Raw genomic sequence first — 17,487 nt, forward strand, 5'->3', positions numbered from 1 at the left:
AAGTAATTAATATTGATATGCTAAAAGTGACAGGTAAAATTATAGTTTTAGTATATTGGTCTAAGTTAAAATAAATGGGGGACTATTGAGAAGTATTGATTAAGAAGATTTTATTTGATTTTTTATCCTTAGTTATGTTTTAATATCTCTCTTCATTAAATAATTACTATATTGAGATATTTATAATTTTTAAGAACAATTACTGTGACGTAACTTGGAAAAAAATATTTTAAAATTTTAAAATGATGAATCATTTGAACAAGTTATTTTTAAAAATAACAATAGATAATTTGAGATGAAAGTATTAAGTTATTTGGGCTTTTATTCAGTAAGATTGTTCGGCTTAATATAGCAAGAAATTTAGTTTCTGTTTCATATGTCCTATGTGTTTGGCCCTTTTTGATGTTTAGAGGTGCATGATTAAATTGTAAGCTAACGTTTGAAAATTACATTTGAGTAACATAGACGTCTTGTTCGTATATGACAATACTTCATTACTTTTTCCACGCATCAAATACTTCCTTTTCACAAATTTAACTTTTTTTCTACGCATCAAATATTTCATTTCATAGAGTGATTTTTCTTTTCTCTTTCAACCTCACAAAAAAGACAAGTGTGTTATACCATATAACTATTATTAGTTTGAGAGTTTAAATTCAATACACTAAAAATATTTAAAAGCTTTTTTTAGACTAGAAATCTTATGGAAATAACTTATTTATCTTACACAAGATAGTTATAAAATGTATACGCTTATCCTCAATCTCAAAATTTCACTTGTGAAATCATATTGAGTAAGTTAATATTATTGTTACACCAACAACATTTAAAAGATTTACACAATTAAATCACTTGAAACATAATTACAAGTAATATCTTATGTTTGGTTAGGTTCAAATGGTCTCAGATATATTCAGGAGTAATTCTCTACATGTCACAAAAAGTGCACACTTTTAATATTCACCAGGGAGAAACAAGTTCTTCACGTAATGTAACCTCAATAATTTAGGAGTATAAATCCAATGCACGAATAATGTTCAAAATATTTACGAAACCAAACCACTTGAAAATTAATTGCAAGTATGTTTTTATTTTAAGTAGAAATTACACAAATTTCGTAGTGTTAAGAGGTAATTACATCTTATTTCTACTCTTTTCCAAATTACAAAAAAATCTTAAATTTGGTGGAATCCGGATACACCATAAAACTCCTTGATAGACCGAGTCTTGATTTCGAATACATCAGGCAATGTCCTGATACACCACATACATCACTTTACGTAGTGTATCGGGAAGTTGAATACATCACTTTCGGTAATTTTTCCTTATTTTAAAAGGGCAGACTATGACGAAAATGGTCTCTTATATTTGAGTGAGTTCAAATAGTCCTTTAAAGTATTCATGAACAATTTAAATTTTTAAAATTTGTCGAAAGTGAATATTTTTCCTCTTTGTCGAATACAGTTGTTAAGAGTTAATGAAAATGGTAAATGAAAAAAAAAAAATACAAATAGCTACTATAAGTATCTTAATTATGCTCTTTAGCTACATTTTATAGTTTCGTTTGCTATGGATATTTTCATTTGTATATTTCGCTTGCCAATATACAAATAGGTAAGTATATACAAATTCTGTATTTATACACATTTAGAAACTTTTTCAGAATTCTGCTTGTATATTTCGCTTGCCAATATACAAATAGGATTAGTATGTACAAATTCTTCATTTATACATTTAAGAATTTTTCAGAACTTATACAAATCAATTGTATCAACAAATCATGTATAAACAAGATAATTATATACAAATTCTGAATTTATACAATTATGAATTTTTCATAACTTGTACACATCAAATGTATCAACAAATCATATACAAATAGTTAGGATAAGCATATATACAAATTTTGAATTTATATAATTAAGATTCGAATTATACAAATTTTGGATTTATAAAATTAGGAACCTAATTATATAATTTCTGGACGTGGCCCACATAAATATGGTTATATATTAGTGGCGAAAAGTAATTTCTTCAAATTATAGTTATGTTAAATAATTAACTAATATATGTTTGCTTAGTCGCATAATTTTTTTCCCAAAAAAAAACATTTAACATGAATTTTAAAATTTAAAATTTGTAATTGGCGTTCGTTTCAACTACGGGCATGCATTCAGTTTTTCGGTTTAGTTTTGTATCATTCGGTTTCGATTTTGGTTTTTCGATTTCGCTTTTGAAAAAGTGTAATTCTATTCAAACAAAAAAAATGATTTGCTTCATTTTTTCTCTTTTTGATTTAGTTTTTTTGGTTTGGCTATTTGGTTATGTCAATAATTAATAGCATAATCAACGTTTATATTTGCATGCTTAAAAATAATTACACACAATGAGAAGTAATAATATTGAATCTCCTATATACACTTTCTAATATAAGTCACGAGTAAAATTTTAAAAGACAATACTTAGTGAAATAACAATGGCCAGTGAATCGGGCCTAAATATCCTAGTATGGTAAATTATTAATACCCTAATAAAAATCATCTAACAAAAAAAATGAAAGTGGTTAATTATAATTTAAATTTTTAATCTAAATATTATATATATATATAATAATTCAATTTTTATTTTTCTAAATTCTAAACCAAATCAAAAAATCAATCTAAATTAAAATTTAATTTAATTTTTCAATTTAATCCGAATAATGCACCCCTCTAGTTTGAACCCAATATCCCATGGCTAGACTACAAGCCCATTAATCACTATTGGGTCGACATGTGATTTGTCGTTCTGGATCGACCTAAATATTCATTCAACCCCATGAAATGGAAATGAATAGGATACTATAGTTTAGTTTAATAAAGTGATTAATTAAAATATGATAAAGATCACTTAATTAGTAGTTTCAGGAGACTTCCATGTCCATACTAATGACGTGGACTCATTTTGGAGTTGACACGTGTACAAATCCCATTTGGTAAAATCATAGGGCCCTTGTCCTATTACGTCCGAGGTGTCTCCCGAACCATCTGTTCTTCAACTATATATTAAATGGACAATCACAAATACAAGCCAAGTGTGATCAACCACAATTAGCAATTCCATTTTGAACTTCTAACTAATTACTTAGACATACATAAATTTCTCGTTACTTCTATGGCTTTCAGATCAGTGGTAAGTCCCAATTTCCATTATATAACTTGGTGATCATGAATGTTGTTCCTTAATTAATTATATGCTCATTATTTGTATTATATTAATGCTAGATTAAAATGCTATTTTTGGATGTTGCAGTCTTCTCTAAAATCCACAGTGAATCAGTTGAAGGGAAGATCATCATCACTAAATTATGCTACAGCAGCCATGTCAAAACTTAAGGCGGCTTCACCCCTCCAACTCAAAGAGATTGTTCCCAAGTAAGATTATCAATCATCGCTACTCTGTTCCTAAATAACTCATAACTAACATAATTTAACTCATCGTTAAATTACTCGTAGCGAATGAAATTTAATTCATGTGTAGCTACATAATAAGTGGTCATTTGAACGTAAAAATTGTAAAATTGAAAGAAAAAAAAGTAGAACTATTTGTTTTCAAGTTGAAAATGATAGTTGAAAATTGAAGGTTATTTTTGGACATGAATATAAATTAAAATGTTATTGAATTTTTTTTTAGTGATTTGAAGTGAAATTTTGATCGGAAATTTGTAACAATTCCATGTTAAACAATTTTTCATTTTTTTTTCAAAAATTATACACGGCCAAAGGAGCACTAAGAGCCTATTTGGATTGACTTAAAAGTTAATCAAATCTACTTTTAAATCATTTTTAGCTTTTGGGAATGTTTGACAAAGTTTAAAATAAGTTAAAAATCAAAAGTAGAATTTTCCTACTTTTTATTTTTTGACTTAAAAATCCTCAGTTTGATTTTTCATTTTTTTCCCAGCCAATCCAAGACTTCAAGTTTAATTAAATTTACAGAAGTTGTTCTAAATTGGGCGCAGGTCACGGAAGGGAGACTTCGTGCCAGTGTGTGTGGCGATAGGCATGATCGGACTGTCGACGAGTTTCGGGATACACACGGCGATGCAGCAGCTGAGGCGATCCCCTAATGTATTTGTGAAGAAATCAAGAAGGAAAACTCTGCCAGAAATAGTGGAACCAGAACATGTTGCGAAAGAGGCCCAAAAGTTTGACAACAAATCTTTATTCCGAAAGGTGGCTCACATTCAGGATTTTGCTAGCAAGCGTGTTATTCCTGATACTCGTGGAGACATTTATACAAAGTTAGTACTTAATTTATTTAGTCTAGTAAAGCTAGAAGAACTATTTCGTAACTGCTTTCCAATTATTTTTATTACTTATTAAAGTAATTTGTGTTGCAGGAAGCCGGGTGTGGAGACGTTGAAAACTATAGGAGTGGATCCAAAGATGTAAATCATAGGCTTGTTGTGAAGTTTGGTTGCATTTTAGAGTTCACTTTCTAATTCTGTAATATGGTATGTGTGTATATATATGTTGGATTTTAAAGGTGTGAATGAGAATGAAAGGTTGTGATATTTATAAAAGGTTGTTCCTTTTTCAAAGTGTTGTGATCGTTTCGAAAGGTTGTGACTTTTTTTATAGAGATGCGACTTTTTTGAAAGATTGTAACTTTTGTGAAGAGTTGTGACTTATTTGATAAGTCACAATAAGTGTTAGGACCAAAATAATTAGGTGTCATGCAAAAGCTAGCAAAACAAACCTTGAATGACCATGAGTAAGAAGACAAACGAGAAATATACCATAAGAGACAAATATTTAACGTGGTTCGGTCAACTGACCTACGTCCACAAGAGGAGATGAGCAATCCACTATAAATATGAGAGTACAAATATCGAGAGAAATAACCTCACACAATTCACTCGGAATAAAAAGAGGTTCACACAAGTGCTAACGTAACACTTGTGTCTCACCGTTTCTCCCCTACACAAAACTCTCAAATCCCTTAAGACTACATTGTGAATGCTACCAAGTTAGAAGGAATAAGCCTCTATTTATAGAGTTATGAATCTTTTCCTATAAGAAAAAAGACTAGCCAAATATGGAGACATTGTGATTTCCTTTTAGAAAAAAGAAAACCTAATTATACTAGGAAATTCAGGGCAAAAACCCAACAATAAGTACTTGTTCACACTATTTTTTGTTGTCTATAAATAGTGGATTTTCCTCTCATTTTTAAACATTGAATTTCTCCCTGCATATATTTTCTTACAAACAAAGTTGAGTCTTTGTGTGATTTTGTTGCTGGCTTTTGAGTTCGCTGAAATTATTGAAGTTTGAGATACCGCTACTTTTTTAATAGTTTATCCGTTTTATCTTGAGAGGAAATAATCTATAACCTCGGGTACAGTGAGGGGATTAGTGTTAGTATTTTCAATATAAAGTGATCTTTAGTGTTAGTATTTTCAATATAAAGTGATCTGTCTAATTGTGACAGAAGCAAAAAAAATATACTAGTAACATAAAATTAATGATTTTGTATATGTAATGAATGCCTCTATGAATTAAACTTTGACAATATGTAAAGATTTGTCAGAGAAAATTGAAGTACTAAATTTTTTTTGTAGAATATTATCTTTAAAAGAAGTTTATGCTGTCAATATGTATTTTGATAGTATACATTTGAAAGCATGAGAAAACAAATATGTGAAAAATTATTTTCAAATACTTGAAAAATATTTTTGAGATCATATTTAAAATATAGGGGTTATTTGCTTGTGATAAAGATAAAATTAGCCTTGGTGTCTAATTTAAATGTGGAAGCACAAGATATGAAATTGAATGATATTCTTGTATTATGTTATATCCACAAAATTCTTGGAGTATATTTTGGTCGTCGAGTTTCTCTTTTGCTAGTATATGATATGCTATGACTAGTATGAAACTATCAAATTAATTAAATATATATATATATATATATATATATATATATATATATATATATATATATATATATATATATATATATATATACTTGTTCAAAAGAATTGTGTTCTCTTATGAAAAAATGTCACTTAAAATGTTGTGATCTTTCATGAAAATACATGTCTAATAAAATATAATTATTTGTATAGACATGAATATTGATAAAAAAAAATCATCTGTCATGTTTTGTGTTATAAAGAAGCATTTGGTTCATATGTTTTTGCTGGACCCGATTAGACTATGTTCATGGGTAATTTTGCAATAATCAAAATTGAAGAATATGGAAAGGTCCTCTTGAAAATGACATTTAACAAGGTGCTGACTTTGAACAATATCTGTATTTGACAAAATTATAATAAATAAGAAAATAATATTTGTAGGAAAAGATTAACTTCACGGAGGGTCTTTTCAAACTCAATATTTCTGGCCCTTGTTACTTTCTTAAGTCAAATTATTTATGACATGAACGTTTGGGACATGTCAATTACAAAGCCTTGTGAGAACTGATCAACTTAGAAGTTTTGCCTAATTTTGAGTACAATAAATCAAAATGTCAAGTTTGTATTGAATATAAGTATGCTAAGCATCCTTATAAATCTATTGAAATGAATGATCCCTTAGAGTAGATTCACATTGACATTTGTGATATGAAGTCAGCACCATCTCGTGGTGGGAAAAAAAAATTCATAACTTTTATTGATGATTGCACTATTGTTATATCTATTTGCTGAATGGTAATGATGAAGCAATAGAAGTATTTAGGCAATATAAAAATTGAAGTTGAAAATCAGTTGGGTAAAAAGATAAGAAGTGATAGAGTTGTAGAGTATGAATCTCATTTTGGAAAATATGTTTGGAAAATGGAATCATCCATCAAACTACTGTCCCTTACTCACCTCAATCTAATGGAGTTACAGAAAAGAAAAATCAAACTTTAAAGGAAATGATGAATGCCTTACTTGTAATTCAGGTTTTACCACAAAATTTGTGGTGAATCCATCCTCACAACAAAATACAGTTTATTTCATATGAGAAATGAAAAGGAAGAAAGCCTAACTTGAAATTTTTTAAAGTATGGGGTGTCTAAGTTCCTAAACATAAAAGGGTCACAATAGAACTTAAGATTGTGGATCATGTTTTCATTGAATATGCTACAAACAGTAAAGCATGTCGATTTTTGGTTTATAAGTCCGAACATTCGGATATTCAAAGGACATCTACTTCATTTGGATCTGATTTTGTAACATTTCTTTTTAAACATGAGCCTCAAACATTCAAAAAAATCTATGTCCATTGCAGACTCATCCTTTGGAAAGAGGCTGTCAATAGAGAGATTGATTCAATCTTGAGCATCCACACTTGGGAATTGGTTAATCTTTCATCAGGAAACAAATTTTTTGGTGCAAAATGGATTTTCAAAAAAAAAAATGAAGGTTGATGAAACTATTGAATAATATAAGGCAAGACTTGTAGTCAAAGGATTTAAACAAAAAGAAGGCCATGATTATTTTGATACATACTCACCTATAACAAGGATTATATCCATTCAGCTGTTAATTGTACTAGCTGCAATATATGACCTTGAAATTCATCAAATGGATGTAAAAACAGCTTTCTTAAATAGAGAATTGGAGGAAGAAACTTACATGGAACAACCCAAGGGCTTTGTGGTTCCTGGTAAAGAAAATAAAATTTGCAAACTTGTTAAGTCACTTTATGGACTAAAACAAGCACCCAAACAATGACACGCGAAGTTTGACCCAATCATGTTGACAAATGAATTTAAGATTAATGAGTATGATAAAAGTGTTTACATTAAAAACACTCTAAACAAAGTTGTCATTGTTTGTTTATATGTGGATGATATGCTAATAATGAGTAACAACATTGCAAACATAAATTCGACTAAGCGTATGCTTTCGAGCATGTTTGATATGAAAGATCTACGAGTTGCCGATTTGATATTGGGAATTAAGATTTACAAAACTCCTCAAGGTATAGTATTGTCTCAAACTCATTATATCCAAAAGGTACTTGAAAAGTACAAGTACTTAAACTTAAAAAGTGCAAAAACACTAATTGATGTGAACCTTGATCTTACTAAGAGTAAAGGTGAAAGTCAGGCTCAATTGGATTATGCAAGAGTATTGGGAAGTTTGATGTACATCAAGAACTATACATGACCAGACATAGCTTGTGCTATAAGTAAATTGAGTCGATACATAAGTAATTCCAACCAAGATCATTAGATGGCAATGAAACGAGTTTTGGTATAGTTAAAACATACTTAAACTATATTTTACATTATAAAAAATATCCAATAGTACTAAAAGGATATAGTGATGCAAATTGAATTACCGAGTCAAATAAAGTAAAATTCACAAATGGATATGTATTTACTCTTGGTGGAAGAGCAGTCTCTTGGAAATCTTTCAAACAGACATGTATCGCTCGCTCTACAATGAAATCTGAGTTTATCACTCTAAATAAGGCCGGTGAAGAATCTTAATGGCTTCGAAATTTCTTGAAAGATATTCTTTTAGGCCCAAGTCTTTGGCACTAATATGCACCGTAATAATCAAATTGTAATATGTAGGCCAGAGAGCATGATATATAACGAAAAGTCTCATCATATAGGACGAAGACACAATACCGTCAGACAACTACTCTCTAGTGGAATTATCACAATTGACTATGTAAAATCAAAGAATAATGTGTCGGATCCACTTATAAAAGGCCTAACTAGAGAGGGAGTTGAAGAGATCATCAACGAGAATAGGACTATGGCCAAAGACAAATCATCATGACGGTAACTCTACTTAGAAGATTGGAGATCCCAAGATCTAGGTTCAACGAGATCAAACAAAGTCATTGATAACGGTTCAATATTGTCAAAATAATTTTTATGATCCATTCTCATGATGCGACAATGATCAGTAACAAGGATAAGACATTATGACCTTTTAATGATATCTAAGTTTGATACAGGGAATATCAAATGGTGTTTCTATGGGATAACACATTTAGATATCACCTATGTAAGTGTGAAGTGTAAGCCGCTTCAAGGAGAATCCGGTAAGGTCAGTTCTCTACGCACTTATGAACCAAGAAGTGTTCATGGCTGAAAGGTAAAACTCAATGAGAACCAAAAATAGTTAAATGGTTGATTGTGTGACTTATGTTGTCTAGGTATACACCAAAGCTCGACAGTTCAAAGATATCAAATCTATCAATTGACCGAGTATATCCGATATATGTTCAATACAGAAAGTTCAAAGGGAAACCTACTTATCCAGATGCAATTAATTCTTACTTACAAATCACACAGTTTTTCATGCATATGTTTTAACAATAGTCATTCCCCATTCGTGTGGGGGATTGTTGGATTTTAAAGGTGTGAATGGGAAATGAAAAGTTGTGACATTTACGAAAGGTTATGCCTTTTTCAAAGGGTTGTGACCGTTCCGAAAGGTTGTGAACTTTTAAAGTGTTGAGACCATTCCGAAAGGTTGTGACTTTTCGAAAGATTATGACTTTTTTAAAAAAAAAATGTGATTGTTTTAAAGAGTTGCGACTTTTCTGAAAGGTTGTGACTTTTGTGAAGGGTTGTGACTTTTTCGATAAGCCATAATAAACACTTGTTCACACTATCCTTTGTTGTCTATAAATAGAGGATTTTTCTCTCATTTTTAAACATTGAATTTCTCCTCTTCTGCATATATTTTCTTACAAACAAAGTTGAGTCTTTGTGTGATTTTGTTGTTGGCTTTTGAGTTCGCTGAAATTATTGAAGTTTGAGGTACCGCTACTTTTTAAATATTTTATCCGTTTTATCTTGGAAAGAAATAATCCATAACCTCGGGTACAGTGAGGGGATTAAATTCCTTAATGATACAATGAATTATGTGGATTCGGATACTGTTTTTTTTATTTTCATCTTTATAGAGTCTGGTTTACTAACCTTAATACGGGAGGAATAACAATATATTAGGTAGATATATGTAGATGTGTTTTAAGTTTACATGTTGGTGAAATCCTTGATGTTATGCATTTAGTACAGCTTTGTGGATACTAAAGAAATTCTGATGCAATTGGGCTTCTTTCCAAAGTCATGTCATCTTTCTTTGCCTTTAATTTCTAAATGGATCCGAGGACTTTCGAGTACTCTGTTGCTGAATACGTTAAAAAATATTACACCCCTACTTTTACAATGTAAAGGGGCAAGCTATATTATTATTATCTCAAAAAATATATCCATCTAAGTTTGTGGAAGGCGTTAGGCTTAGATTTATGTCTAATGTCAATCCGCAGAAAGCAAGTATACAAAATATCAATGGAATATTAGTCAAACATATAGGTCGATTTGATGGACTTCTCCAATAACGAATATATCGTATGTGAGATTTTGTGAATTTAAATTTAATTGGGTTTTAATATAGATATCAAACATTGAATGGAAAAAGAAGAAGAAAATAAATGTTCTTATTGAATTGTAATTTTTTTAATTGTTATTTTAGAAAATAAACGTTCTTATTGAATTGTAATTTTTTTATAGTTATTTTTTTTAGGGTGAAACGAATTTGGTAGTTGAAATACTTCGAAATGATTTACTACCAATTGAGAAATCTACCTAATAATAATTATACCTAAATTACCTTAGTTACGTTGATTTAGATAAAATTGTACCATGTGTGATCTTAACGTCTTTTATATACAGATAGTCAAAGAAGACGAGTTTATGAGATTATAGACGATGTATTCCTGGGTATAACCATTAAGTTGGGAGTAGAGCGGTTTGTCAGCCAAAAGAAAACAACAATAAATAAATAAAAAGAAAACATAAACTTAGTCATATTTATTTAGCATAAGACATGAGTCACCGCTAGCGCAAAGTGGACTTGTCAGCTCTGGACGAGTGTCCTTAATTCTGCATGCCTACCACTTGGTGTCGCTTATCGATGTCTCCGTCGTCAATATATAAGAAGAACCATATATCTCTACAACAGTTAAAATAACCTTTGTTGTTACTACTCATATTTTGCATCAATGGCTTTCAAGTCTTCGGTAAGTCCAATTAATTAGCTAGTTTCTTATATTTTGATTAGTCAAATGTGTGTGTTCAATATTCGTTGAAATATTTGCTCAACCTTAAATGTAGAGTTTGTGGAAATCTATGGCTGCTCGTGTTAGCGCAAATTCTGCATTTGCAAAATCAAATGTTACCAAATGGAGGTCATACGCCAGTACTGCTGAGCATCCAGAAGCTAAGCACAGGTGAATTTTGGTTCTATAACAAAAAAAAAAATTAGAAAGGGGTAATTGCAATTTTGGCTACCTTAATATAATTGTCTATGCATTTCTAAACTTTGATTAGCAAATGTGTATTTGGTCCTTTTATTTAGGAAAAGTGTCTTTAGCACTTGATAGTAGAAGGCTAATTGAGTTGTTTAGCACTTGATAATTTGTTAAATTTTAGCTCGCACACGCACACAATGAAAGGAATCAAAAGGATAAAAACTTGTTTTCACGGCTGTTTACCCCAAATCAACAGATGAATAGTGAATTATAGTATATAATTTATGACTTTTAGCACTTAACCATGACTAATTAGTTCTCATATGGAACGATAATCTTACTAATATGGAAAATGATTGTACTTAATAGTTGAGCGTAAATTAGAAATTAAGCTACTAGTATTAATTCTACATTTTAGAAGTAAAAGCACTATGTTGATGACTTGATGTTAACTTGAAAACAGGGGATCCATGAAAGGAGATTTCGTTCCGGTGTACGTATCGCTGGGACTAATAGCGCTATCGGTGGGTTTTGGGTTACAAACTGCGAAGCATCAGCTGACTCGGGCACCCAATGTGTCTGTGAAGAAATCAAGGAGGGAAACTATACCCGAAGTCACTGAACCGGAGGAGGTTGTAGACGAAGCAGTCAAATTCATAAGGAAATCCTTCTTCCGAAGAGTGGCTCATGTTCAGGATTTTGATAATCAATCTGTCATGCATTATCCTATACGTGGGGATGTTCTTGCAAGGTACTTCAATATGCTTCTAGTACTCTCCTCTCTTGAGATTTGCCCCTTTCATCCGTAGGGTGTACTCAGCCATGTTAAGAAGTTTATTAAATATATATAAATAATGAATTTAGAATTTATTTATTAATATTTGAAATAATCATTATAAAATTTAAAATTCATCAAGTTAAAATTTTGGGTTTTGCCTCTAATTGAAGGAGTATTCGTTTCTAGTATCATAGTTGTCGTAGACCAAGCTGATGATATGACATGTATTGTCCTTGTTGAGATCTGGATTGGGTCTCTGATACCATATTTCTCACCGTCACTGGCCAAGCTCGTGGCATGTTTTTGTCCGATTTGACCCGACGAATTTTTCTGTTGGATCAGTGATGACATCTTTAGTATAAAGTCAGTATTTATTTGAAAAGGCAAACGAATATGAATATATACTACATGATTTGTGCTTTAATTTTGTGATTTTATTGGTTTCATTGTAGGGAACCTCACACTGAGACATTGAAATCCGTGGGAGTGAATCCGTAATTGAAATAAGCTTTATGCATTTTGGATCCAAGATTTGCAAATTGGAGAATACATTGAAGGCGATGTGGCGACGTTTTCTCATACTTTTTGAAGAGACGTATATATAGCGTCGCAGCATTAAATAAATAAAAATGCCGATATGTATGTATGTATGTATGTATTTCCAGCTAATTATGTTATTAGTTGAACAAACAGCAGTTGTATGCTTTACTTGGATTTTATGCTAGCTTTAAAGTTCTAGAAACAAGGCTGGATAGCAAGTTTTCACTATTGTAAGTCGTAAAGAAGAATAATAGACCTTTCACTATTTGGACTTGCTTTCTCAATAAATGGATCCATCTTTTTAAATCCGTATCACACTCTGAATAACATACGGTTAATGTGACATTTTAATATTAATAAAAATAAATAATATATCCCGTATCACATTTTAATATTAATAAAAATAAATAATATATTCCATATATCACGTTATGTCAATTGGAATATGGAATATGGAATATGGAATATGGAAGACATTATATTTGTGCCTCTTTTCTCTCACCATCATCAATGGTGGTAAAATATGGTTATTCTCTCATCATCATCCATGGTGGTAAAATATGGTTATTCTCTCATCATCATCCATGGTGGTAAAATATGGTTATTAGTTGTTAGTAATTTTTGTAATTACTAATTTCAGTAATTTTTGTAACTACTAATTCTTTAAAAAAGGGCAGTCCGGTGCACTTAAGCTCCCGCTATGCGCAGGGTTCGGGGAAGGGTCCGACCACAAGGGTATGTTGTACGCAGCCTTGAACAAATTGGTTCTGAGCTTCAGTGAGCTTAGAACCTTCTTGTGGAAGTACAAATCAGAGAAAACATGAAGTCACTCACAGAAGATTGAAGAAGAAGAAGAAGCAGAAGCGAGAAGAGAGAGAAGAGAGAGAAAGAAAAATCTTTCTTACATTTTCTGATCTGTGTGTTTCACACACACACTTTTAATGAGTGTATATATCCATATACTTATACACTTAACCAACGCTCAAAATAACAATCCACCAATTAGTTATAACCAACTCAACTAACTAACTGCCTAATTAGCATTTTAACAAACCTTGGTCAAATGACCAAACAATCCCTAGCTTGCTTAACCTCTAACACTCCCCTTCAAGCTAGGTGGGGTAAAAATGTTCAACACCCCTAGTTTGGAAAGAAGATATTCATGCTGAGCTTTAGACAACCCTTTTGTTAGTATATCTGCTGGTTGCTCTTTAGTTGAAAGATAGTGTACTTCAAGTAGACCTTGTTGCAGCTTCTCTCTAATGAAGTGACAGTCTATTTCTATATGCTTTGTTCTTTCATGATACACTGGATTTGCAGCAATCTGGATTGCAGCTTTGCTATCACTATACACCTGCACTGGCAACTCTACTTCAGCTTCTACTTCCTTCAGCAATCCTAGTAACCAGACTAACTCAGACACAGTTGAGGCCATGCTTCTGTATTCAGATTCAGCTGAGCTTCTTGACACTGTGGACTGCTTCTTGGTCTTCCATGATATCAGTGACTCTCCAACTTTTATCATGTATCCAGTGACTGATTTTCTGGTTAGGGGGCAAGCAGCCCAATCTGCATCACAATAAGCACTAACCTGATTGTCTGAGTGGCTTGAGAGTAGTATGCCCTGTCCAGGTTGTCTCTTTAGATACCTGACTACTCTTAGTGCAGCATCCATGTGGGACTTTTTTGGTTGATTCATGAATTGACTCAATGTCTGAGTGCTAAAGGCTATGTCTGGCCTTGTCATGTTGAGATATAGTAGCTTACCTATAAGCCTTTGATATGCTGATTGATTTGTCAGGGGATCATCTGATTCTTCTTGACTTTTGTTCACATCATCATACTGTTTGGATGTCAACTTGACATTTACATCCATTGGAGTGCTTGCTGGTTTGGCTGCTGTCATTCCCATTCCTGAAATGAGTTCAAGTGTATACTTCCTCTGATGCATAAGTATTCCTTCTGCAGATCTTGTAAATTCAATTCCAAGAAAATACTTGAGCTCCCCTAAGTCTTTCATTTTGAAAGCCTTTTGTAGAGCTTCCTTGGTTTCTACTATTAGCTTCAAGCTGCTGCCAGTGATCAACATGTCATCTACATACACAAGTACTATTGCAATTCCTTCTGATGACTTGTTAATAAACAAGGAGTAGTCATATTGGCTCTGTGTAAACTTCATTTTCAGAAGAGCTTCAGTGAGTTTTTGATTCCACTGTCTTGGGGCTTGTTTGAGGCCATACAAAGACTTTGTCAGTCTGCACACATTCTCCCCTTGACTGACAAAACCTGGAGGAAGCTGCATATATATTTCATCTGTCAAATCTCCATGCAAGAAGGCATTAAAGACATCCATCTGATGGATGTGCCAGTGTTGGGCTGCAGCAATAGACAGAATAGTTCTCACAGTTACCATTTTAACCACTGGAGAAAAAGTTTCTGTGTAATCAATGCCTTCTTGCTGGCTATACCCCTTTGCAACAAGTCTGGCTTTGAATCTGTCTATCTCCCCTGTAGATTTATACTTGACTTTATATACCCACCTGCAGCCAATAGCTTTTTTGCCAGCAGGTAGAGGTGTAACCTCCCAGGTATGATTACTCTCCAGAGCCTGAATCTCTGCTTGCATGGCCTCAATCCATCTTGAATCTTTTATGGCTTCAGCATAGGTGGAAGGTTCAGACACAGTGGATGTAGCTGCAATGTAGCACTGATAAGAGGGGGACAGATGAGAATAGGTGACATAATTAGAGATAGGATAAGGAACATCTTTAAGTGTATTGAAGGAGACAAAATCCTTCAGCCAAGCAGGAGGATGTTTAGGTCTTGTGGACTGTCTAGGAATCACTGCAACAGGAGGCCCCTCAGGAATAATCAGATCATCCTGTAGCTGCTCAACATCTTCAGGGAGGGGCTGAGTGGCCTCAATATGCTCAACATCTGCAGATATAGAAGGCTGGTCATCATCAGGTGATAGTGCAGCCTGGTCAGAACCTGGTGAGATCACATGATCAAGTGTAGAGAGCACTGATCCTTGCAGGGTGTCCAGAAACAGCTGCTGATAAGATGACCTGTTATCTGTGGCAAATGGAAAAATATCTTCTCTAAAGAGAACATCCCTACTCACAAAGAATGATCTGTTAGACAAATCAAATAAGATGTATCCTTTATGCACTTCAGAGTATCCCATGTGGACAGCAGACCTTGATCTAGACATAAGTTTGTCATGTTCAGTAAGATTTTTTGCAAAAACCAAGCAGCCAATTGTCCTCAAGTGAGACAATCCTGGTTTGGCACCATAGAGTCTTTCATAAGGGGATTTGAAACCAAGAACACTGCTAGGAAGCCTGTTAATAAGATAAGTGGCAGCCAGTACACAGTGACCCCAGAACTTAATGGGAATTTTACCTTGAAATCTTAGTGCTCTTGTTACTTCAAGTAAATGTCTATATTTCCTTTCAGCAACACCATTTTGTTGAGGGGTGTAAGGACAGGATTTCTGGTGTATGATACCTAATTCTTTAAACAGATCAACACAAACTGAGTTAACAAACTCTGTACCATTATCAGTCCTTATAGCTTTGACAGTTTTCCCAAACTGATTCTTAACAAACTTCAGAAACAATGGAAGAGACACACAAACATCTGATTTCTGTTTAAGCAAGAATAACCAAGTCATCCTTGAGAAATCATCAACTATTGTAAGAAAATATTTGTTGCCATCAAAAGCAGCTGTTTTGTAAGGACCCCAAAGGTCAATATGTAACAAGGCAAAACAGTCACTACTTTTGATACTACTAGAAGGAAATATAGACCTGGTTTGCTTAGCCATTGGACAAACAAGACATTGAGAAATTTGACACATAGTGTGTTTAGTCATAGTAAACATTTTGGCAAGTAATGTTGAAGAGACATGTCCAAGCCTTTGATGCCATAACTCCACTTCTGCAGTTGAATCCTTGTCTGTGAGATGATTTGAATCAACAACAAGAGCAGACTCTCTACTAGTGCTTTGAGATAATTGTCTCCACAACAGATATAAGCCTCTTTCTTCTCTACCAACCTCCTTCACCTTCCCAGTGTAAAGCTCCTGGAAAACACAAAAGTCAGGGAAGAAGGACACTGAGCATCCTAATTCCTTTGTTAGTTTGCTGACTGACATCAGATTATATTTGAACTCTGGAATGTGAAACACATTAGTGATAAGACTTCTAGTTGATAGACTACATGAACCAATGTGTGTTACTTGTGTAGTGCTACCATTTGGTAAGGACACTTCCTTAGGAATATCTAGCTTTAGCAGAGACTTCTTTTCCAGCATATTCAAATTTGATACCATATGGTTTGTTGCACCTGTGTCTATAATCCAGACATCACTATTTTCAGTGACAAACAGAGCTTTACCTGCAGTATTTGCCTTATTGTCATCAGATGTAGTAACTCTTGCTTGTGACTGTTGACTCAGCATTTTTAAAATTTGATCATACTGCTCTTTTGTGAATGTGCAGCCTTGAAGTAATTGTTTGACATCCTTTTCAGCTTGACTAGTAGTGATGGCAGATGTGCTGCCCTCAACTGATTTTTCATGCACATTGGTGTTCAAACCATAAGAGAAATTAGCATGACTCAAACTGGAGGCACTTTGCATCTTCTTCTTTGACTTAAAGTCTGGTGGATAGCCAACAACTCTGTAACAGTATTCCTTAGTGTGACCTCTACACTTGCAAAAATCACATACGAGCAGTGTATTTTTCTTGAACTTGTGATTTGCACCTGAGTTAATCACACCTCTAGAATACATTGCTGCTGACTCTAAGGTGGATGCATTTAGGCCTAAGGTATTGATGCCTGTAATAACAGACTTTTGACTCTCATCTCCTACTACCATGGCATAGGCCTGATTAACAGTTGGTA

General features: G+C 33.0%; 2 protein-coding genes across 2 annotated transcripts; both read left to right on the forward strand.

Annotated features, from left to right (window-relative positions):
- The first annotated feature begins 3,081 nt into the window (after positions 1–3,081).
- Positions 3,082–4,497, forward strand: LOC129896319 (uncharacterized). Its single transcript, XM_055972180.1, has 4 exons — positions 3,082–3,171; positions 3,292–3,413; positions 4,001–4,282; positions 4,382–4,497. The coding sequence occupies exons 1-4, from the start codon at positions 3,154–3,156 to the stop codon at positions 4,431–4,433; spliced, it is 474 nt and encodes a 157-aa protein (XP_055828155.1). The 5' UTR covers positions 3,082–3,153; the 3' UTR covers positions 4,434–4,497.
- A 6,442-nt stretch (positions 4,498–10,939) lies between these two features.
- On the forward strand, positions 10,940–12,804 carry LOC129896275 (uncharacterized). Its single transcript, XM_055972133.1, has 4 exons — positions 10,940–11,027; positions 11,122–11,237; positions 11,722–12,009; positions 12,489–12,804. Exons 1-4 carry the CDS (start codon positions 11,010–11,012, stop codon positions 12,532–12,534), a joined length of 468 nt encoding a protein of 155 aa, XP_055828108.1. The 5' UTR covers positions 10,940–11,009; the 3' UTR covers positions 12,535–12,804.
- Positions 12,805–17,487: the final 4,683 nt, after the last annotated feature.

Source organism: Solanum dulcamara, chromosome 7, assembly GCF_947179165.1.
Source record: "Solanum dulcamara chromosome 7, daSolDulc1.2, whole genome shotgun sequence".
Lineage (NCBI taxonomy): Eukaryota > Viridiplantae > Streptophyta > Magnoliopsida > Solanales > Solanaceae > Solanum > Solanum dulcamara.